Source organism: Carlito syrichta, unplaced genomic scaffold (assembly GCF_000164805.1).
Source record: "Carlito syrichta isolate Samal-C Ts95f unplaced genomic scaffold, Tarsius_syrichta-2.0.1 Scaffold287502, whole genome shotgun sequence".
NCBI lineage: Eukaryota > Metazoa > Chordata > Mammalia > Primates > Tarsiidae > Carlito > Carlito syrichta.
The window spans coordinates 257,090-280,084 of NW_007231598.1; the positions used below are offsets into that span (position 1 = coordinate 257,090).

General features: G+C 47.7%; 1 protein-coding gene across 1 annotated transcript in view; it reads left to right on the forward strand.

The window, feature by feature from the left end:
- DAAM2 (dishevelled associated activator of morphogenesis 2) overlaps positions 1-22,995 on the forward strand; it is an 83,283-nt gene that overhangs the window by 56,070 nt on the left and 4,218 nt on the right. Inside the window, exons 12-24 of the mRNA XM_021709847.1 lie at positions 1,435-1,493; positions 1,625-1,809; positions 2,390-2,689; positions 7,545-7,652; positions 10,188-10,214; positions 11,224-11,330; positions 12,558-12,642; positions 14,662-14,768; positions 14,917-15,005; positions 18,911-19,079; positions 19,267-19,374; positions 20,753-20,813; positions 22,320-22,451. Of these exons, the coding sequence (XP_021565522.1) occupies positions 1,435-1,493; positions 1,625-1,809; positions 2,390-2,689; positions 7,545-7,652; positions 10,188-10,214; positions 11,224-11,330; positions 12,558-12,642; positions 14,662-14,768; positions 14,917-15,005; positions 18,911-19,079; positions 19,267-19,374; positions 20,753-20,813; positions 22,320-22,451 (1,537 nt within the window). The remainder of the gene's footprint in view (positions 1-1,434; positions 1,494-1,624; positions 1,810-2,389; positions 2,690-7,544; positions 7,653-10,187; positions 10,215-11,223; positions 11,331-12,557; positions 12,643-14,661; positions 14,769-14,916; positions 15,006-18,910; positions 19,080-19,266; positions 19,375-20,752; positions 20,814-22,319; positions 22,452-22,995) is intronic.

Here is a 22,995-nt window from a genome sequence, read left to right on the forward strand (position 1 = left end):
ATATGAGAGAGAGGGAGGGAGGGAGGGAGAGAGAGAGAGAGAGCGAGCGAGCGAGCGAGCTTTACCTCTTTTTGCCTTCTCTTCTCTGATCTCTTCTCCTCTAACTCCTGTTATCTCCCACCCTGCCTTTCTTCTAGCTAACCAGTTTCTGACCCCCTCCAGAGGCAACCTGGGGACAAGGAGAAAGGAGAAAGACATTATTTGATCAGATAATTTAGTAAAGAGGCTTCTTGCTCTATGGGCTTGGCATATGGGTAAAGACATCAATGTGATCCTAAGATCTTCTAAAGTTCTGTGCTGGGTGCCTCACACTATAAAACCCAGCTCACTGGCCATATAAGACTTTTTTTCCCTCTGGTTGCCTGGCTGGCTGCTTCCATCAGTACCGGATTCACTGGCAATCTAGTGCACATAGACTTACAGTGTAGATGTTCCAAATTTTCTCCCAGGTGAACCCACTGAAGGGATCTTACAATAGTCTCAGCTCAAATCCTCCATGGGCTTACGTCTGGCCCATGGGCAGTTCATACAATCTCTCCTGCCAGCAAACTCGAGGAATAATCACAGGTCCCAGAACAGCAGTGCTCTCCTGGTCAATCCTTCTTCACCCTCTGGATTTACTTGGCCCCAAGTAGGACCCTAGTCTACCCTGCTTCCCTCCCAACTTCAGGAACATGGGTCAGAACTCTTGGGGTGGGCCCAAGGGACCCTTTTCCCTAGATGATGGTGTAGGAAATAGCACCCTAGGGGTGACGGCAAGGACTCTCTTCAAAGAAACCTCTTCCCTTTACATCCTCGATGTGGTTGAGGGAGTCAAGATCATGGATCTAACTCTTCCACATTTTCAGATTTGCAAAAAAAATGATTATTTGGATTTTCACCTCTCTCATACTTTGATGTCAGAGTAAAAGCATAATTTTAACACCCTATTACCAGAGCTTAACATGAACAAGGTCATCCTCTGTTTCACCCTTGACACACTCCTTCTATGTGGTTGGGGTAGGCAATTTCTCTTGCTCTTACACAGTGGTCTTTTGAGCCCACACTGTCGTAGGGCCAATATTTTGCTCTCTCTCAAGTGCAAAACCTGTTTTTACAAAGGGGTACAAGTCATCATACAACTAAGCAAACCTGAGATTCAGTCCTAGTTCTACCATGAATTAGCTCTCATTCCTTCTCTGGTCTCTGAGCCTAGTCACTTCAACTGGATCACAAAGGGGTTGGGTTATAAAGTATCTAAAGATCTTTTTACCTCTCACGGTCCACACAGATACATGATGTAAACCAGTGAGGGGTGGGAAACTGGAAAGATATCTGGGAGCCTAGCCTGGACAGATTGGAGATCAGGGTACCAAATAGAGAAGTGAGATGTCTTCCGGGAAACTGCGTTCACAGTCAACAATCACCTGGCTCCCTCCCTCTGCCCCTCACCAGGCTCATCAATGAGAATGAAGTGAAACAGTGGCGTGAGCAGGCAGAGAAGGTCCGGAAAGGTGAGAACTTCTGCATGATCCACACACCCCTCCTCTGCCCAACCCAGGACCTCGTCTCCTCCCAGGGAGGGTTTGCACATATACTCACACCCTCTCCTCCCATTTCCTCTCTGGTTCTACCCCAATCCCAGAACACACGGAACTCGTGAGCCGGCTGGAGAGGAAGGAGCGGGAATGTGAAACCAAGACGCTGGAGAAAGAAGAGATGATGCGGACGCTGAACAAAATGAAGGACAAGCTGGCCCGAGAGTCCCAGGAGCTGCGCCAGGCTCGGGGACAAGTTGCAGAGCTGGTGGCCCAACTCAGTGAACTCTCAGTATGTGGTCACCCTACCCGCCTTTTACATAGTTGAGTCCAGGATGAGGGAAAAGAGAGGGCGAGAACTTAGGCCAGGAGAGAAGAAATCCCTGACCATATGGATGGCATCTTTGTGTTAGTTAGAAAAAATAATGAATAATGCCCCTTGTTCTGGGTGACACTGTCCCAGGAAGCATGTCTTGTACAGCAGAGTGCAGGTGGGGTTTTGGCTCCCCCACCCCACCCTTCCAGCTGGAGTCCCCTATGCTGTTGATAGCCTGTACAACTGTATGTATCAATCCTGCTGTTTCATTGTGATGATTATGCTCCTGACTGTCCACTGTCCATGTCTGTATGTGACTGTAGGTGTGTGTATGTGTCTGTGTGTGTGTTGGATGTTTGGGATGCAGAGAGAGAAAACAAGGCTGAGTGTGTGTGTGTGTGTGTGTGTGTGTGTGTGTGTGTGTGTGTGAGGTAAGAGCAGGATTTGGGGTCTAGACTAGACAGAGAATAAGAGGAAGAAAAGGAAGAGTGGTGGGGGACCTGAACAGTGTCAGTGCTGACAGCTTTGTCCTTTTGATTTTTCTGTCTCCTCACAGACAGGCCCTGTATCTTCCCCGCCTCCCCCGGGGGGCCCACTCACCTTGTCTTCTTCGATGACCACCAACGACCTGCCTCCACCCCCACCTCCTCTGCCCTTTGCCTGCTGCCCCCCTCCGCCACCACCACCCCTTCCTCCCGGGGGCCCCCCTACTCCTCCAGGTGCTCCACCTTGCCTGGGCATGAGCCTGCCCCTCCCTCAGGACCCCTACCCCAGCAGTGATGTCCCACTCAGGAAAAAGCGTGTCCCCCAGCCTTCCCACCCACTGAAGTCCTTCAACTGGGTCAAGCTGAATGAGGTGAGTTTTGAGTGTCTAGGAAGGGTCAGTGGGTCCATTCTTCTGCAGCAGGGCAGTCCGACTCATGGTTTACCTGCCACTGTTTGCAGATCCCCACCTGGGTCCTTTCTTTGTTGGGGGGAAGGGTAGTCTCTGTGGATACACAGGATGGATGTGCTGTGTCAGGCAGCTCACTATCCACGAGGGAGAACATATACACTGGGAGAGACCCTTGACCTGCGGCAGTGCTCACATTGGCAAAGTCACTGACATTTGCATTTTGTATGCACTGAAGGTTAATGGAGTTACAGAGACAGACAAGACAAGAGCTAGGCAGAATTTCAAGGACAAGGTCAGTTTGAGGAAAAGGGTGGAAAAAAGGCAAAGAGCCAACATCCACGTCTTGGTAAAGATCAGAGCAGTGGGTACAAAGGACTGAAGAGTTTGATGTCAAGATGTACCTCTTTTGGCATCCCTGCATGGGGAAGGTTAGACTGGCCAGGTTTCTAGATCAGCAGTGAGAGGCCCTCATGAGTTTGATCCACTATTAATCACCAATCCCAAACCCACAGGTGGGAGTGGATTCCTCATGAGCATAGAGTAGAGATGCCCTTGTCCCATCAGACCTAGTAATTGAAGGGCAGTTCTGGCCTGGGCCAACCCCTGCCTCTAGTTCTGTACAGTGGCATTCCTATTAAGAGGACTGGGAACTTTGTCCCTGAGGTAAACACCCACATGGTCACTGGATTCAGTTAGCCTGGCTCTTACCCTTACTTCAGCATCAGGCACCATACAGACACCAAGTGGGAGCTGGGATGAAGGGACCTCGTTATAGGGGCCTAGTGGACTGGCTCTTGGGGAGTTCATAACTGTACCATTCGGTTTGGGCTTCATTGGACTCAAATGGATAGTCTGGTGGGAAGAGATGCAAGATTGCTAAGTAGGTGGTCATCTACTTGTTAGGTACCCTGCTGATGGCAGACCAGCTAGCCTGTCCACCTGGGGTCTGCTTTAGGTAGAGCTTTATACTGGAAGCTATGATGGTTATTAACAAAAGGTAAGAGCTGACATTGTCCCATCATAGCTCGGGGTCTGGCAAATTAGGAAGTGTGATTAAGGAAATACCTAGGGATCCTGGGAGTAGGTTGAGGGAGAGTTTCTAATCTTTAACCAAACCTGTAACTACCTGTGCAATGTCTGTAAATTACTTATCTTGACTCAGTTTGCCCATCTGTGAGATGATCTCTAAGATTCCTTTTGCCTCTGGTTTTATAATCTAGGTGGAAGGATGAAACATGAATGCAGTCCATTCATAGTCTCTTCCTGGGCTTCTAATAACATCTCCTATCTTGAGTTATTAAAGCTTTAGAGCCCTTGTTAGCAGCATTTCGAAGCAAGGTGGTCAAAGTTTGTGATGAATACACTGCACACCTGTGTCCTGTGGGTGCTTCTCCATGGCCACAAGGCGAGCCAGCAAAGCCAGCTATGTATGAGCAGGTGCACCACTCAGCAAAACCCAAGGCTGTGCAGAAACATTGATTGTTCATGATCAGAAATAATTTTTTATTGTAAAAAGAGGAATACTTTGTCTCCTATACACACAATGTATAATGTAAGGTTTTTAACAATGTAATGAAAAGTTATGCTCGTCAATGAATAAGGAAGGTAGACAAGGCAACCAATATTTTTGCATAATTTTTTATCATATGGATGAAGTCCTTTGTGTTTAGGATTTTCTCTGGGGTCTAGTAATAGTAAAGTCTGTGCAAATTTTCTAGGGTCCCAGAACAGACCAGAGTTTCATTCCTAGATGGGAAAGTATGGGTTTGATGGAATAGACAATGAGAGGCATTTATAGAAGTTACAGACATTCTCTGCAGGAGTGGGGAAGAGAGGCATTGAATAATATTTGAGAACCTTTGATCCCTGTCCCAAACTTTTAGTTGTGGACAGGGCAGGTTATTGAAATGTTTGAGCTTCAGGTTCCTGATTTGTAAGATAGGGGGATAATAATAACATCTATCCCAAAGGTTTCTGTGAGGATTAATTCACTTAATACATATGAAATACTTGGAACAGTGGCTGACACATAGAAAGTCTTCATAATAATGATATTGGGATAATTATTATTAGTGGCCCAGCCCTGTGGGCTTTAAGTATGCTATCTCACTTAATTCTCATATCAACTCAGTGAGGCAAGCATCATGATGCAGGGCTGTGTAAAGTTGCCCTTTATGGGACATGAGAAAAGAATAGTATCCCTCCCTCTGCTCACAGCCCTGCATCATGACAGGGCTAACCCCAAGAGCAGTGCTTACGAGGAAAACAAATGCAACATTTTTCTGAGAAAGATTTCTCTGGCATGTGAAATATATCTCTAGGGGGCAGAAGTTTCAGGAGTCTAGACTGGAGATGGTGGGCTCTTGGCCACAGTAGTGGGAAAATCACATTCAATAATTATTATACAAGGTGGGCATGTCAGGGCAACAAGGTGAATGTTAGGATATGGATAATATTAGGAACAGACCTACCTCTCTCTGGCTCCAGACCTCAGTTATAGCTCCATGAAGAGCCTCAATTCCTTCTGGCAAATGCGGGCAAGCTGGGGGTGGGGCGAACAGTGTTTGGGAAAAAGGGAGAGACAGGGAGCCAGAGCTCAGTTTGCTGTCCCAGGGGAAATTCTTTACGGTGGTGAACAGCCTACTCGCTGCTCCAGCCCCTTTCTTCTAGCCCTAGCCTCACCAAGAATACAGAAGGATGGGAGCTAACCTCTGGGGCTTCTCTCTCCTCTACCTCCACCTGGGCCTAGACTCAGAGGGATGCCTCCCTGCAGAGCAGACTCATGACCACAGAGCACCCCATGCTGTTTCAGCAGGCTCTCTCCCTGCCTTCCCTAATTCCATTCTCTTTCCTATCCTTCCTCTACCTTTCATGTTCCCCTTTCCAGGAGCCTGACTCCTCTCCTAATTCCCTTCCCCTATCCCCCATGCTCCTGTGTACAAGCATGTGTAAACACACACACACACACACACACACACACACACACACACACACACACACACACACACACACACACACACATATGCAGTGGTTGTTTCTGCCATGAAAAGAATGCGTCTGTGTTGGGGTTGGCCAGTTGCCTGTATCCCTTGCTGCTCTGAGTTTCCCAGCCAGCATTCCACAAGAGGGTCCCTGGCCTTCTGAAGGCCACAGGAATGTCCCTACCCCCCAACTCTGGCCTAGCCTCTCCTTTCCAGAGTTTAAGAAAATAAAAGTGAGTGAGAGGTATGTTTCTCTCTTCAAGCCTTACTGGGGAAAAGATATAGGCAGGAAGAGGAGGAGAAGGAGGAGAAGGAGGAGGTGGAGAAGGCATAAAGGTTTCCCGGCTGTCCTCTAGTTAGAGGGAGGCAGGGAGATTCTACGAGAGGGGAACCCAAAAGACCTAGAATCTATTTATAAAAAAATGTATATTTATTCTTGCATGTTTAAACTTCAGTCACCTTAAAAATACTCTCCGTTTAATGAGATGCTTTTTTCATTGCTCAGTTTTTGAAGTCATCAATGTTGATGCCTTTTAGTGCTTCTGCCATTTTTGTTTCACCTGTTCTACACAGGCAAAAATGTTTCCCTTTGAGGACTTTTTTCATCTAGGGAAACAAACAAACAAAAAAGTTGATTGGGCAAGATCTGGTAAATCGGGAGAGACACAGGGATCATGTTGTTTTGGGTCCCAAACTGCTGAACACTCAGCACAGTGTGGGCAGGTGCATTGTCATGGTGGAAGAACCAGTCACCTGTTGGCTACAACTCGGGATATTTCTTTTGCAAGTCATGATGCAACCTTCTAAAAACTTCCAGATAAATACTTTGGTTGATCATTTGATCTGGAGAAACAAATTCCAAGGGTTCTACAAAGGTCTCGTACTTCAAATGATAATTCTGCTTGTTTTGGGGGAGGGCTCTCATATTTGGAAGGACAGCAAAGCTCTGGATAAGGTGGGGATTTCCAGGAAGAGTGGGGTGGAATGCCCTGGTGGGGGCTTTGCTTTCTGTGCTCTAAGCCTGAAGTGCAGTCTCCTGTCCTTTAAGCCATCAGCAGGCAGGATGCTACAAGACTGCTGGGTTCTTTTATTTTTATTTTTTGAGTTGACTTGTCTAACAGCTCCTTTCCAGACCCCAGCACAAGGGTCCTCTAGAGAGACAGGAATGTAAAGACCTGGGCCCATCCCAGTCATTGAGGATGGAGACGCCTTCCCTGAATTTGACCAAAGGGAGATTATGGCTGAGTCACTAAAGGTGCCAGGGCATCCCAACGATTGGTATTTGTTCACTTTCTGGGAATCTGGGAAAGTGGAAAGAAGATACTTGACAAAGAAAGTGACCATCTCAGAGATAGGAAATACAGTCTGTGCTGAGGCTTTGAAGATCCCAAGTTAAGTCTGGCCCTGATTCTTCCAGTGACTGCAGTCAAGGATGAGGCCACTCCCAGGCCCCTACCCTTGAGGGAAACGGTACCTGTGTAGAATATGCTGAGAACATGGGTTCTGCCTTTGCTTCTCTGGAAGGAGTGCAGCACAACCCCTTTCCTACTACCCACCCATCCCTCCAGCACTCCCAGTGATTTCTGGACCATTCTTACACGTGGCCTTGTGCAAAAAGGAGAAGGAGGCTTTCTCTGGCCTCTTCTCTGGAGCAGAGTATCAGAGAGGGGTAGAGGTGAGGTGGGATCAGAGGGCCTGCCTTCTGAAGGCCTGAAATCCTAGTCGTCGTTGTATGTGCAGTTGGGCGGCAAGTGGAAATGGGGGTATTTGGGCATCTCCATAATTAAGGAGTTGGGCCAACCCTATCTTCTCCCCTCCTACTCCCTGAATCCTAGGAGCGTGTCCTTGGCACGGTATGGAATGATATTGATGACATGCAGGTATTTCGGATTCTGGACCTAGAGGATTTTGAAAAAATGTTTTCAGCATATCAGAGGCACCAGGTAAGACCCTCACCCCCTCTGGCCTCTTAAGTCTTGACTTCCAGTCTTCCACATACCACACCCTTAAACCTCAAACCTCAGCCTTTTCCTTCCTCCCTTCCTTCCATCCTTCTTCCTTCCTTCTTCTTTGCCTCCCTCCCTTCCTCTTTTCCTCTTTCTCCTTCTTCCTTTCCTCCCTCCCTCCCTCCCAACCTCTTTCTCTTTTTCTTTCTTTTCCTCCTTCCCTTTCCTCCCTCCCTCCTCCTCCCTTCCTCCCTTCCTCACCACACACTTAAGCCCAAATCTCAGTCCCAGTCCCTTTTTTCCTCCCTCCCTCCCTGTCTTCTCCCGTCTTTCCTCCCTCCTCCCCTCCCTCTTTTTCTCCCTCCCTGCCCTCTTTCTTCCCTTCCTCACATGTATACCGAATGGCTGTATTCTTTATAGGTACCATGTGCCTGTGGAACTATGAGTTAAAGGCGTGAAGTCCAGTAGGGGGAACATCCCACTGTGTTGCAGTTTATGCTTACACATCAAGTATTAAAATAAAAATTTGTCCATTCCTCTCTTACCCTGGAGCATTGGAGGCAAAGTCACAAGGCCTGGTCACTGTTGACCTCTACTCTCTTTGGCCCAGGATTTAGAGACCAGGCCTAGAAGGCCCTATAACTTTTCAAAACATTTTCTCCATTGTATTTTGTCTCTCGACATTTCTAGGAGACTGTTGGGCAGAGGATGTTAGAGTTGCAAGGGAGGTGGAAGCTGCTGCCTCCGGGGCTGAGGCTAGGGCTGGGCCCTGGGCAGCCCCAGAGAGGCACTGGGGATTGCTCCACAGGCTCTACATGCAGATGACTGGCTAGCATGACTGGTCCTTCAGCCACAGAGGAAGTAGGGGGTGAGTTGGTGGCAGAATGCAAGGCACTCCTGAAGCAGTGGTCTCAAGCTATGCCGAATCCCTGTGGGGACTGCCAAAAATACTGATTCTCAGATCTCATCCACACATGAATGTGATTCAAGACATGAGCTGGGGCCCAGGAATCTGCATTGTAACTAACACAGCTGATTGTTACACACATCGTAACTAATACCAGCCCAGTGGCCTTAGGTATTTGCTTGCTCTCTGGTCTGCCTCAGAGAGACTGTTTCCTCTTTGGGCTATACTACCACCTTTCTTGTTTTCTCTACTCAGCCTAGCGTTCCAGTCTTGAGGACTTCCCCAGGTGCCAATGAGTAGGTCCTGGCAGTGGCTGGATGTCATGGCCTGGCTCCCCACAGGACTAGAGGTGCCCTGGCCCTCTTTCTGCCAAATGCAGACCTGTAGATGACTGAGGACACATGCAACCACTCCCAGGGCACTGGCCAAAGAAGTGGGGGTGGGGAGTTAGGTTCTAGCCCCATGATTGCTAATTTAATTTAAATGTGGGTGCCCATAGCATCTGGTTCTCTACCCTTAATTCTAGGAGACATTTTCAGCCATGTCCATGTCAGGCAGCAACTGAGGCTGCGGGAGCTGGGAGGAGCTCTTCTGAGCACTGGCTTCTGTGAGTCAGGGCTCCCTGAGGGGTGCCGAGGACAGAGGAGTGTGTGCAGGAGGCCTGCAGGCAATCACACACCTCCTCCTAGTTTGAGAGTCTTCCTCCAGGCTCAGCAGGGCTGAGACGGGGCCAATCAGGAAAGAAGGGTATGGTATTTAGGACAAACTGGGTCTGGGTCCTCCCAGTTTGGTGAGCTGAGGAGAGCTAAGACCGAATGACCTCCTGTTCTGTCCCCACTCACCTTTCTGAGCCCACTCGGTCAAGCCACCTGCCTCCTGTCACTCATTGGGCCACCCAGTCTCTGGGACTGAAGTCATAGCACCAGAGCTAGTGGGATCCCAGAGATTCTATTGCCCTTGTCGCCTCCTCTCCCTGTCTTCGGGGCCTGGGCAGTTCATCATGGAGCAGGGGAGGACCTAGGAGCCATGGTCTTTTCTTCATGCCACATGCAGGTCTGAGTTGGTGGCTTCAACTCCATCAGTGTCAGGAAGGGGGAACACAGGTGAGGCTATGACTCCTCAGCTCCCCTTAGACGTGAAAGGACAGATAGGAAGCAAGGAGCAAATTCAAGGACACTTGTTTTCCTCTGCCTCAGTGAACACAACTTCCAGCTCAAGTTCATTTGTGTCTCTATTTAGAAAGATGAACTCATCCCAGGGTGGAAGAATGCCCTCTACCCCCTCTGCAGATGTTCAGCAGAGAGAAAAGGAAGAACAGGCAGTCAAGGCCTGGGGTGGGGGAACTCAGGGTCTTGATGCCCTGACTGGGGAGTGGTGGTCCCATGGGCAGGTGGGAGGAGCTGCCTGGTCTCCGCTTTGTTTGGCTACTCAGGGAGTGCATGTCTGCTAGAACAGCTCCTGTCCAGTGCTACTTCCAGGTCCCTGTCTCCAACCATGGGGGTCTCATTGGAACAAAGTGGACAGAGAAGATCCCCATGTCTGTCCTGCTATTTCTGGTCCCCAAACCTCTTGGCTAATGTTGTGCATGTTTAATTCTCTGTTGGCTGTGGCTGCTACCTGCCTAGGAGCTGATAACTAATCCTTCTCAGCAGGTGAGTTACTCTTGGGGCTCTGAACACTCCAACTTTTAATCACTGTCCTTGCGGCTGCCCTGTCCTGGGCCCGAAAGAGTGGGACTTGTCTATCCCACCTTGTACCTTATTTCCTATCCAGACAGGGTAGCATGGGGAAGGGTCCCCAAAGAAAAAGAAGAAATGAAGGAGAGGGAGGTAACCAAGCAGACCCCTGGCAGCCATGGAGGTGCATGTCTCCTGGAGTGAGGAGAAGGCTTCTAGGCCAATTGTCTAAGGAAAGCCCTTCCCTTAAGATTGCACAGGGTGGGGGTTACACAGTATTAGGGGCACAATTCACCAAGATAATGATGTGAGTGGTGGCCCCTGTAGTTGTGAAACATGAGTCTCCCAGATTATGAACAGTGCACTAGACAACCTCCTGTCTATCTCACAGGGGCCCAGGAGAAGGGGGGAGGATGGAATCTTTGACTTCTTGGGATTCTACCTGCTGGAACCTTAGAGGAGAGAAGCTACCTCAGGTTCTGCACCTCTGAACTTGTGGATGCTCTCTACCCTGGGTGCATCGGGCTGTGCCCCAAGTCCCCAGCAGTCAGAAACTGTGGTCTTTGGGGGCTCAGGACCAACTTCTCTCATCATAAGCCTGAGGAAGACTCTGAGCGGGGTGGTGGCATGGGGGTTGATTCTGTGGGGGACATGGTAGGTCATGTCACATTGCCCAAAGCCACAGGGGTCCGTCACACCCTCCTCCACTGGAGTAGCTCTTTCCCTGGCTTGCCCAGGGATGATAATTTCTAAAAAGGGGGCTCCCAACTGTCCTTCCCCAATCCATCCTCGTCCATGATGAGTCCCAGATGCTTCTATTAAAGTGAGTTTTAGCCACCCTCCTGTCTTTTTCTTCCCCTTCCCTTCTTCCCCTCACTCCAGGAGCATTCCTGGGGTAGCAGGGGTGGCTCCTTGGGGCGGGGAGTTGGGCAAGAGGAGATATGGGGAAAAACACACCCCTCAACCTTCCACTTGTCGGTTGCAGAAAGAGTTGGGCTCCACTGAGGACATCTACCTGGCCTCCCGCAAGGTCAAAGAGCTGTCAGTCATTGATGGCCGGAGGGCCCAGAACTGCATCATTCTTCTCTCCAAGTACGTGCTCGCCCTACCTCTGTGACCTTTGCCCCCTCATAGGTTCCTGAGGGGGAAAGGGGAAGAGAATGGGCCCCTGAGGGAGGGGGGGGTCCAGATAGGGCTAGAGCAAAAAAGGTGGTTGAACTGAATGTCCAGAGGAGAAAGGTGGCAGAGGAATGGGGTGGTGGCAGTCCCTTGCCTCTCCCTCTCTGCTGTCCCCTGAGCAGGGTGGCAGGCACTGGTCTGGAACCCTCTCCTGGGAGCCCAGGTTGAGCAGCAGTGCAGGGCTCTGCAGACAGGAAACTTCCCAGCCCTGAGGCCCCTGACCAGCCTGGTCAGCGTCTGGCAGCTGAGTTGCACTAAGCCCATGGAGGGCCCCCGCTTGGCTTAGGCCACAGAGCAGCATGATCTCAGGCCCTAAGCATTTCCCTCGGCTGCAGAACAAACAGGGCAGTATCTGCGCTAACAGCATGGCTTCTGTGCGGGCCTCCTGCCTGATCATGGTCGGAGGGCACGCCTCCCATACTATTCTTAGTGCTGCCCCCAGCTGCTTCTGGGACATCCACCCCCCTTTTTCTCCCACAAGCCCCCGGGCCTCGGTTTCCCCCAGTTGATGGTGGGGGAGAGTCCTGAATTCCCAGGGTTCCTAGTGGGTAAGAGGGTAGAGGGGATAGGGAAGGGCTGTGGGTGTGTGTGTGTGTGTGTTGGGGAGGGTGACTTCTCCCTCTCCCAGACAGCGAGACCGACTGGGACAGCTGTGTGGGAGCTGAGACGTTGTCAGGAGACTGAGAGTGATCCTGTGTTCTGAGAATGAAGGCAGCAGGAAATTGCCCCCTCAGTGGCTTGCTGGTCTCCCCGTCCTCCCATGGATATGCTGTACATTTTTTAGGCATGAGAAGGAGGAGACGACTCAGAAACCCTTTGCCCTGTCTCTGCAGTCTACACTGAAGACATGCCTTTTACTCCCGAATGCTGCTATCGGTTCTGACAGAGTCTCAAGCAAGAGACCAGAGACTCAAGTCTTTATTTAGAGATTCAAATGCTCATTATCGAGTTTATGGAGTGAATCATATTAGTTTAGTCTGAGAAATCTTTGCAGAGGAGGTGAGGAGGGAGTGCTATCAAATGCACTCCTAAGTTCACATTAGGAAGACTGGGAAGGCTATATCTTTTGGAGAAGGTCTGGGGGCTATTCTGGGCTGAGGGGCCAGGCCATACTGCTTAGGGTATGGGGTTTTGCCTTAGGTTGAAGCTTTCTAACGAGGAGATCCGGCAGGCTGTCTTGAAGATGGATGAGCAGGAGGACCTTGCTAAGGACATGCTGGAGCAGGTAAGGACTCTCATGGGATGGGAAGGGGAATTGAACCCAGGCAGCAGCCATACCCCTTCCCAACAGCCCCCAGAGAGGCTAAGACACTTTAGTCAAGGAGAAATTGAGCTAGTAGAGTTGAGGAAAAGGTTTGTAGAAACTTCCCTTGGCCAGGCTTTCTGGAGGAAGACTGAAAAAGGTTGCATCTTTTCCAAGGGGTTTGAGGCTGCTGGAAGGAGATATATGGTAGTCCTTCCTGGGTCTCAAGGCAAAATCAGGGTGACCAATAGTTATTTCTTCCCCAAATCTCTCCCATCTCAATCTGTTAAAAAACCATCAGTTGAACTTTGTTAAAAGAAAGAACTTTTAACTGTTTTAAAAAGTAAAAACTTTTAACTGTTCATCAAAAGGCACTAAGTGAAACAAGAAGCCAAACCCTGGAAGATGTTTGTTATACATATATCTAACAAACATCTCATATTCAGAATAAAGAACTCTACAAATCAATGAGAAAATGATGAAGAAATCAACTTAAAAATGAGCAAAAGACTTGAACAGGAACCTCATAAAAGAGGATTTCCAAATGGTCAATAAGCATATGAAAAGGTGTTCAGTATGATTAGTCATCAGAAAAATATAGCCACACAAGGAGGTGGCACCACACACCCATTGTAGTAGCTAAAATTAAAAAGACTGACAATGCCATGTGCTGGCAAGAATATGAAGCAATTGAAATTCTCATTTGGCACAATCATTTTGGAAAAGTATTTGACAGTGCATACTAGGGCTAAATATACGCCTACCCTATCACTCAATTCTCCCACTCTTCGGTGTATACTCAAGGGAAATGAGTATAAACACTGAATAAAAGACATACACAAGAATATAGTTGACCTTTGAACAATTTCGGGGCTTAGGAGCACTGACTTCCCACACAGTCAAAAATCTGCATATAAATTTTGACTCCCCTCCCCAATAACTTTGCTACTACCTACTGTTCACCAGAAGCCTTACCAATAACAGAAACAATCGATTAACACATATTTTGTATGTTAGATGTATTATGTGCTGTATTCTTACAAAGTAAGCTAGAGAAAAGAAAATGTTATGAAAATCATGAGGAGAAATTATATTTACTCTCCATTAAGTGGAAGTGGATCAACATCAAAGTCCTCACACTGAATAAGCTGAGGTGGAAGAGGTGGGAGAGGAGGGATTGGTTTTACTGTCTTGGGGTGGCAAAGCTGGAGGAAAATCTGTGGGCCTGTGCAGTTCAAACTTGTGTTGTTCAAGGGTCAACTGTATTTATAGCAACTTTATTTATAAAACCCCCAAACTTTGAACAACCCAATGTCCATGAATAGGAAAGTGAAGAGACGGTAGCATTCATACAGCAGACTACTACTCAGCTATAAACGAAAAACAGCCTACCAATACTCACAGCAAGGATGCATCTTAGACATTATGTTGAACAAAAGAAGCCAGGCACAAAAGGGAGCGTTACAGCAGTGAGTTCAAGGATAGGCAAATCTAGTCCAAGGTCATAGTTGTGAGTCTGTGTTCAGTTAAGTGACTTATTGAAGTGATGCAAGCTAAACTTTCTGGGGGTGAGGGGATGGGTAAGATGTTCTGTATCTTCATTTGAATGGAGGTTCAATGGATGGAGAGTTTTGACAAAACTCATTGAACTGCACATTTAAAATGGGCGTATTTTATTATATTAGAATTATACCTCAATAAAATTAGCTTAAAAAGAAAAAAAAATCATTGAGTTTTACACTCAAGAATAGTGTACTTTATGTAAGTTATATCCCAACTTTTAAAAGTTAAAAAAAAGAAGAAAACAGTTTAGAGCTGGGTGCCCTGTCACCTCCTTCAGGCAGATGAAACATAAATCAGTTCATATGAGGGTGGCCTGACTCTTTCAAGGCCCCCTCCCATCTCGAGCAGAGTTGGCATACATCTTCTCACATGCCGTACCCCTTGTCTGCTGTCTGCTGCTCACCAGTTGTTTGTGTGACCTGCGTCTGCTTTTTGTAGCTCCTCAAGTTCATCCCAGAGAAGAGTGACATTGACCTTCTCGAGGAGCACAAGCACGAGATTGATCGGATGGCCCGTGCTGACCGCTTCCTCTATGAAATGAGCAGGTTGGGGCTGTGGGTGTGGCAGGCAGGGCTGCGGTTGGGTCAAGTGGAGTTCTGCCAAGGGTGTGGGGAAGGGAAGGGAACAGTCTCAAGAGGAGGCCGGGCAGGGGGTGGGGAAGAGATCTCATGACGTAGCTTACCTTGCCCATAGGATCGACCACTACCAGCAGCGATTGCAGGCCCTCTTCTTCAAGAAGAAGTTCCAGGAGCGGCTGGCTGAGGCCAAGCCCAAAGTGGAAGGTAGGGTTGAGGGTTGGAGAAGGCCTTGAGTGTAGAGGCATATGGGATACACAGCGTGGTGAAAGTCAATGAACTGAGATGGGGGGGGGGGGGCTCCTTCCTTATTCTTTACCCAAAAGAAAAACTGAAGTCTAAGACAAAATTTAAAATGATAATTATTGTAAAAAATATGCACTTGATTATATTAGCATGTGCCAATCATGTGACACATTTCCTTTGCCTCAGCATTTAAACTCTCTAAGATGGGGCAAATGTTGACATCTAACCCAGCGTGGGAAGAAATTTAGAGATGATAATGATAGTAGCCAGCACCTAGAACAGTTCCTGGTTTGGATTGAGCTCATCAATATTTGAGAGTACACTTGAGAGGTACTAAGCTTTACAGGAGACCTCTGAGCACATTAAGTGAGAACCATTCAGAAGGTAGTAAAAACTGTGGCAGTAACCCTGGAGGCACCTGATTTTCTGAGTCAGGGAACCCCTCCAACTCAGGCCATTTCCAAATGAGAAATTTGTAACTAATTCGATGAGAACCCTGTGCCAAGCATGAATGGTCTCATCTGGTCTTCGCAACAGTCCCATGGGTGGCAGCGATTATTAACCTCCGTGTGCCTCCTTTCTCTCTCCTCTAAAATGGAGCTGAGTTCCCCAAGGCTACGCTACGAGTGGATGGTGGAGCCAAGATAGGAATGCTGATGCTGTTCTTCAAAATCAACCCACTCCAGCTTGTCCTGTAGTACTGCCCGAGGGCATCTCCCTGGGGCTACCTCTGGGGATGGCAGAGGCAGGATGGGCATGGAGTTGGGGGTAAAGGAAGGAGGGCAGGGTGGAGGGCAGACACCTGTACCTGGGCGGGGACAAGCAGAAGAGGCTGTGAGCCTCCCTTGTGGGGAGAACAGGATCAGCAGAGCAGAAAAAGACTGCCTGTGTCCAGGATGCTGAGGGTGCCGGGCTGGGGACAGAGCAGAGCATGGGCCCCCCCTGCTGGACACCAGGACCAGCCGGTGCTCCCTGAGATGCCCAATCCAGAGTGTCCCTTCCTGGAATCCAGTGAGCTGTTTCAAGGAGGATTCTGGAGATAGGGTGGAGCATGCAGAGTGAAAGGCAGATATTTTCTTTAGTCGTACCCTGTTTTCCCACACATCACACATATGCACACACAACAAAGGACCTGCAGGTATTGACCACAAATAACTGGTCTAAGGGACATAGCAGTAGTGACTCTCCTTTCCATCTCCAAGGTCTGATGGTGTCTCCTGCCCTGGTGATGGCTGAACCTTTATCTTCATCACGGCTTTCTTTCATTGTGTTACAGACTGCAGCACAAATAAGGGTTTAGCTCAAGACCTGTGTTCTCAACTATTTCTGTGTCTTGGGTCAGTGGAGTCAATGTGAACAAACAATTGCCATTTGGAAGTATGGAACCAGAGTAGCTTAGCCACCAGAAAGTTTTAATCTCAGACAGTTTCCTGCTCCCAGGAGCCTACTCCTAAGCTCTCTCTGACAGTCAGTGAATGCTCAGGAAAGAGAAAGTGTCTCTCTTTGATATCAAGCTAAGCAGAGCAAGACGTGTTTGGGATAGCAAAATCTGCTGGAGAAAGTTACTCTTTTATAGCTCTGAAATCGCAATGATTTCTGTCCTTGAGTGGTCCAGAGGTCTCTTTTCTCCAAGAGCTAGGTAGGTGGGATGGGTATGGAGTTGGGGGTGAAGACAGGAGGCCAGGGTGGTGGGCAGACATGCATACCTGGGAAGGGACAAGCAGAGGAGGCTTTGAGCCTCATGTGTGGGGAGGACAATATCAGCAGAGCAGAACAAGACAACCTGTGTCCAGGATAATGAGGGTGCCGTGCTGGGGAGCCTAAAGTTGTGCATGAAAGAATCAGATCAGTGTGCTTGCCTGGGGGTGGAGACAAGAGGATTGTGCAGAATTGGAATTCCTAGTCTTCCTTCCAATTCTCCCTGTAGATATTCCTAGGAGAGCTAAGATCTAGCCTATTCCAGCTGTTCACACCTGCATTCCCATTCCCCAGCAGGGACTCTGGTTCCATTTGCCAAAAGCAATTCACCAAATTTGACAAAATTTACCAATTCTTCTTTGAATATATTCATGAATTTATTCTTCTTGAATATATTCTTCTTATGAATATGTTTATTGCTGAATATACCAAATTTACCGATTCTTATTATGAATACATTCCCTAAATATAGTCAAGACGAATACAGTTGCAAATGTAATATTCTTATGAATATATTCATGAATATATTATTCTTATGAATATATCTAAAATGTCAGGATTGCATATGGGAGTTTTCCCATTTGCACTGATTTCCTTTGAACTCTTGTCATTTTCTGTTTTGCCAACACTTTAGCATTTTTCAGAGGATTCCTTTGCAAATTTTTCAAATAGCATATCAACCTTAGAAAAACTATCCCAATGAATATAAATTCCCAGAAACTTTTCTAAGTAGTTTTTTTTAAAAATAAACTTTTTATTGAAATATAACATGCATATAGAAAAGGACACAAATCATAAGAATCCTGCTGGATGAATCATTATAAAGTGAGCCATGTGTGCAGTCAACCAACACCCAGGTCAAACAGTGGAATGTTTCCAACCCCAGAGCCTCCTCTGTGTCCACTCCCCACCTTTGCTCCTTTCCTCCTCTCTAAACTCTCTTGGCTTCTAGATTTGGTTTAACTGTTTGAGCTTTAGATAAATGGAAAAATGTAGTGGGAGTAATTTTATGCTGGTGTATTTTGCTCACCATTACAGTTGTGAGTTAACCCTAATGTTACATGTAGCAGTGAGTTACTCATTTTCAGTGCTGCATTTTATTCCATTATATGAATATATCATAATTTACCCATTATCTTCATAATTAAACACACAGCTCAAATACCTACCGAGAGTCATGCTACTTTTAGGTCATAGAGTATGCATGCTCCACTTGGAAGCTATTGACAAACCTTACTTATTACTTATTTTTATAGCCTCTTCTTTGCAGTTACTTATTTTTAACTGCTTTTGAATTTTTTTTCAAACTTTTAGTCAAGTGGTTTTCATTTTATCTTCATAGCAGCATCTTAAGGAATGTTTCAGTTTCACATAAGCCGAAGATCAAAGAATAATTTGGTTTTCTTATCACCACATTTTAAATTCAAAAAGCATATTCTATAACTAGTAGACAAAATCTCAGTGTGGGATTTGTATCACACCTCTACACAACCAGTGTAAATACATTAGAGTGAAATACTGAAGTTTTGATTACTGTTAGCTTAGTTTGTATCTCTAGCAAATGTTATCAGTCAAAGCATTGGTGGAAAAGAGTAAAATGCCTAAAGTTTGGAAAAAAATCATAAAAATTATATTCAACAGGATGTCAAGTAACTTATCTGATCAACTCTTGGACACCACTGACTATAAAGCATGTCACAAGAACATAAATATGAGAATATTATAATTGATGATGTTATTTAACTCACAATTTTTTTCCCCCCAAAATCAATCAAAGATTTCATTTTTAAACAGGCAGAAATAATCTCATAATATGCAAAATACTGAAATGAAAGTTTTTAATTGCTAAGTTTAGAAAAGAAAAAGTATTATATCCATGAGTATATTCATATAAAAAAAAATTTAAAAATCTTTACATGCAAGAAAAAATCTTGTCAGATATACTCAAGAGAAGTTGGCACGTTGTGAGAATGGGTTGTCTGATGACTTGGCCTTGGTGAGCTTGTCTGCTTCCCCTGGAGATGGGTGGGTGTGGGGATGGGAAGTAAATCGGAATGAAGACACTTAGTCCCTTTCCTGAACTTCATGGTAGCATCTTCCTGGGGTGCAAAGGGACCTGCGGCTGTGACCTAGTCTGTGCAGGGCTCTGATCTGTCTTCCTCTCCCAGCCATCCTGCTGGCCTCCCGGGAGCTAATCCGCAGCAAGCGTCTAAAGCAGATGCTAGAGGTCGTTCTAGCCATCGGCAACTTCATGAACAAAGGGCAGCGTGGGGGTGCCTATGGGTTCCGGGTGGCTAGCCTCAACAAGATCGCCGACACCAAGTCCAGCATCGACAGGTGGGAGCCCCCCTGCTTCCTCCTGAGGCTCCATCTCACCCAACCCTGGCCTCTCTCACCCTCTCTCTTATCCTTCCTCCATTTCCCATCCCAAGACTCATTGCCTCTTAACACCCTGCCTGGTTTCCCCCGACCCTCATTTCCAGTTCCCTCTATCCCTTACCCGTGACCTGACTTTCATTCACAGAAACATCTCTCTGCTCCATTACTTGATCATGATTCTGGAGAAGCATTTCCCTGACATCCTGCACATGCCTTCGGAGCTGCAGCATCTTCCAGAAGCCGCCAAAGTCAAGTGAGGGGGTCCCTCCAAGGCTTCCTTCTCCTATGATCACGCACACTCTTGTCTGACTTTCCTCCTTCAAGGCCTACTCTGGGCTGACTAGGAATGGGCTACATCTTAGGGTCTGCTTCTGGGAGAACCAAAGACAATTTGTCCTTAAATCCTTATTTCAGAAAGGTTTCCAGAAAATACCAGTAGAGGAGTAGTGGCCAGAGGTAGAAAGAATGCCAGTAATGGGAACATCATCCAGCCAGTTACCACTATGGGCAGTTGGAGCTCAACCCAACTAAAGAACTTTGGGAGACAGTGTAGAATACTCGCTTCAATTATCCCACCCAAAGGACAAGGTTGCTGGGGTGCTCACACAGCATCTTCTGTTGGTCATTGGCCGAGGGGCCCTGCAGGAGGTGAGGGTGCGTAACTCTCTGGCCATGGATACAGGTGGAGGGGACTTGGCCTCAGAAAAAGTGCTCACACAGTTGGAAGAGTCAGGGCCACATGCTACAGTGGATGGTCCAAGGAAATTTGGGTGGGACACCAACAGCATCTGCCACAAGTAGGAAGTCAGACCTGAACATATAGGCTAAAAGAAGCTGTCTCCAGGAGAGCCAGGCATGTAGTGGACATGGCTGACAAGCATCGAATGCCACTGTGTGCAATATACCACGTTAAGAACTTTTCTTGTTTTGTTTTTTAATGTTAATTTTATTTATTTATTTATTTTTACATTAAGAGCTTTTAAGCATTACCTGGTGGTAATGAAAACAAACCTAAGCCAGAGGCCATTTGTTGAAGCACTTCTGATATGCAGCGTTATACTTCTGATCCAGAAAGATCCATTGAACACAAGTTCCACCCTGCTTTTTTATGAAAACACAGAAGCTAAGCCGGGCTTGGTGGCTCAGCCTGTAATCCCGCGCCTTTGGGAGGCTGAGGTGAGTGGATTGCCTGAGCCCGCGGGTTCGAGACCCGCCTGGGCGGCGAGACCTCATCTCTACAATAAATCAAAAAATCAGCCGGGTGTAGTAGCGCATGCCTGTAATTCCGGCTACTAGGAAGGCTGAGGCGGAAGGATCGCCACAGCCCAGCAGGTCGAGGCTGCGGTGGCCGGGAGCGGCCACTGCACTCCAGTCTGGGCGACAGAGTGAGACTCCAACTCAAAAAACAAAAAAAGAAAAGAAAACACAGAAGCATGAGGGGAGGTGGCCAAAACAGGGCTGGAATGCACGCCAGGGTCACATGTCAGTGACGAAAGTGTGTTTGGGACCCATGCCCACTATGGAGACCCACAGTTGACTCCAAGGCCACTGTGTTTTGTATTGTCTTCTCCCTGAACCAGCCTCAGCCCCTTGAGCTGATGATTCTCCTTCCCCTCCATGTCTCCTCACAGCCTGGCAGAGCTGGAGAAGGAGGTGGGCAACCTCAAGAAGGGCCTGAGGGCAGTTGAGGTGGTGAGTACATCAACTGTCCTATTTGGGTGAGGGGTACCACTGGCACATGCTTTCATGCTGCCTGTCACCACATCCTAAGCTGCTCTCTTGGGGACAGAACAACCAGCACAATGGGTACAGCCTCTAGTCCATGGTCAGCCCTTAGAAAAGGGTGATTGGGCTACCTGGAGCTTAAGTTTGAACTTCCAAACGGTGATGTCTGAGGCCTTACCCATGTCCCTGTCCAACATGGAGTCTCCTTGGCAATAGACCAGAAATCTGCTGCATGCTCAAGTTAGCTTCAACTGCATGGGAAAAGAGGATCCTCATCCCTTAACACTTGGCTGGGGACAGGCAGCCCACAGTGTGGCAGTGGAATTGATGTCTCCAGAGGGTTCTTCCTTTTATCTCTTTGCCTCTTCCCTGGGCCTGTGGAGGACCCAAGGGCTGATCCATTACTGGAGACTCAGGTCTCTTGTCTCCACCATTCCTGTTCTGATGGCTCCTCTGCTCATACTATCTCTGATTGTAGGCTTCCAGAAAACACCAGAATAGGAGTGGGGAAGTGAGCCTGACTGACCCAGCAGGGGATGTCCCCAAGTCTTTGTCCCCCACATTTCGGAAAAAGAGACCCTTCCCATCTTCACTGTGCTAGGAGGGGATGGATAAAGGGAGAATGGACTTAGAAACTGAGGTTAGGAAATGGGCTTGGTGGCTCAGCCTGTAATCCCACACGTTTGGGAGGCTGAGGTGAGTGGATTGCCTGAGCCCACAGGTTCGAGACCCGCCTGGGCAACTTGGTGAGACCTCATCTCTACAATAAATCAAAAACTAGCCGGGTGTGGTAGCGTGCACCTGTAGTTCCAGCTACTTGGAAGGCTGAGGCAGAAGGATCGCCAGAGCCCAGCAGGTCAAGGCTGCGGTGGCCGGGAGCAGCCACAGCACTCCAGTCTGGGCGACAGAATGAGACTCCAACTCCAAAAAAAAAAAAAAAAAAAGAAACTGAGGTTAGGTTAAGTATGAGAAAGAAACACTTGTTGCCACTATGGTGGGAGGAGGATGATTCCCAAATTTCTGACTGTATAGTCCTGTAAAGTGCTACTCAAAGTGTGGTCCATGGACCAGCAGCATCCATATCAGCCGAGAGCTTTAAAAACGTTTTTAATCGGCAATCACCTGGGGGTCTTGATAAAATGCAGCTTTGGACGCAGTGGGTCTGAGAGTATATTTCTTACAATATCCCAGGTGATGCTGCTTGACCCAGGCTACACTTTGGGTCACAAGGCTCTAAAGAAATATGGCAGTGGCAGGGGAGGGGGAAGGGTAGAGGCAGGGTGGACTGGCTGCTCTCTTACTCTTCACCACCCTTAGAATTGTGAGACTTGGGGTACTGGCTCTTCCAAAGGGCTCAGTGTCCTGTGAGTAACAAAGGGTGGGAGATGTAGTGACCCCTGCATTCCTGACACTTATCCTGTCACCAATCTAAGCAGTGGTTCACTGCCCCCCCCCCAACCTCCACCTCCTCAGGAGCTGGAATATCAGAGGCGCCAGGTGTGGGACTCTAACGACAAGTTTGTCCCAGTCATGAGCGACTTCATCACAGTATCCAGTTTCAGTTTCTCAGAGCTGGAGGACCAGCTAAATGAGGCCAGGGACAAGGTAAGGGTGCCCCAAGCTCCCACATTAACTCCCAGCCCAACCCCGACCGCCATTGCTCTCCAATCCAGCCTTATCTAAACGAAGCTCCTTCATTCATCCCTACCGCAGACAGCCCCAAAGGGACAAACTCAGTCACAGAACTTGGAGAGAAGACCTTTTCCTCCTTCCTGCAAGACAGGCAATGATAACCACATACTGTAAAAATCATGGTCCATTTAGCAGGTGCCAGGCACTGTGTGAGGTGTTTTAATGATTAGTCTCACTACCCGCCTTATGGGTTGGTGGAAAGGTTATTATCCCATTTGACAGCTGTGAACAATGAGAGTCAGAGAGGTTAAGTAAGCTGCCCAAGGTTGCTCAAATGTAAAGGATAGAACTGGGTTAGAATCCCAACTCTGCAGCTCAGCTTTGGACTTGGTGGCTATGCCTCTGCCTGCTTCTCACACTAACATGCACGTGGACACTATGTGTAGGGGTCTTATGAACATGTGAGTTCTCATTGAGGAGCCCTGGGGTGGGGCCTGAGATTCTGCATTTCTAACAA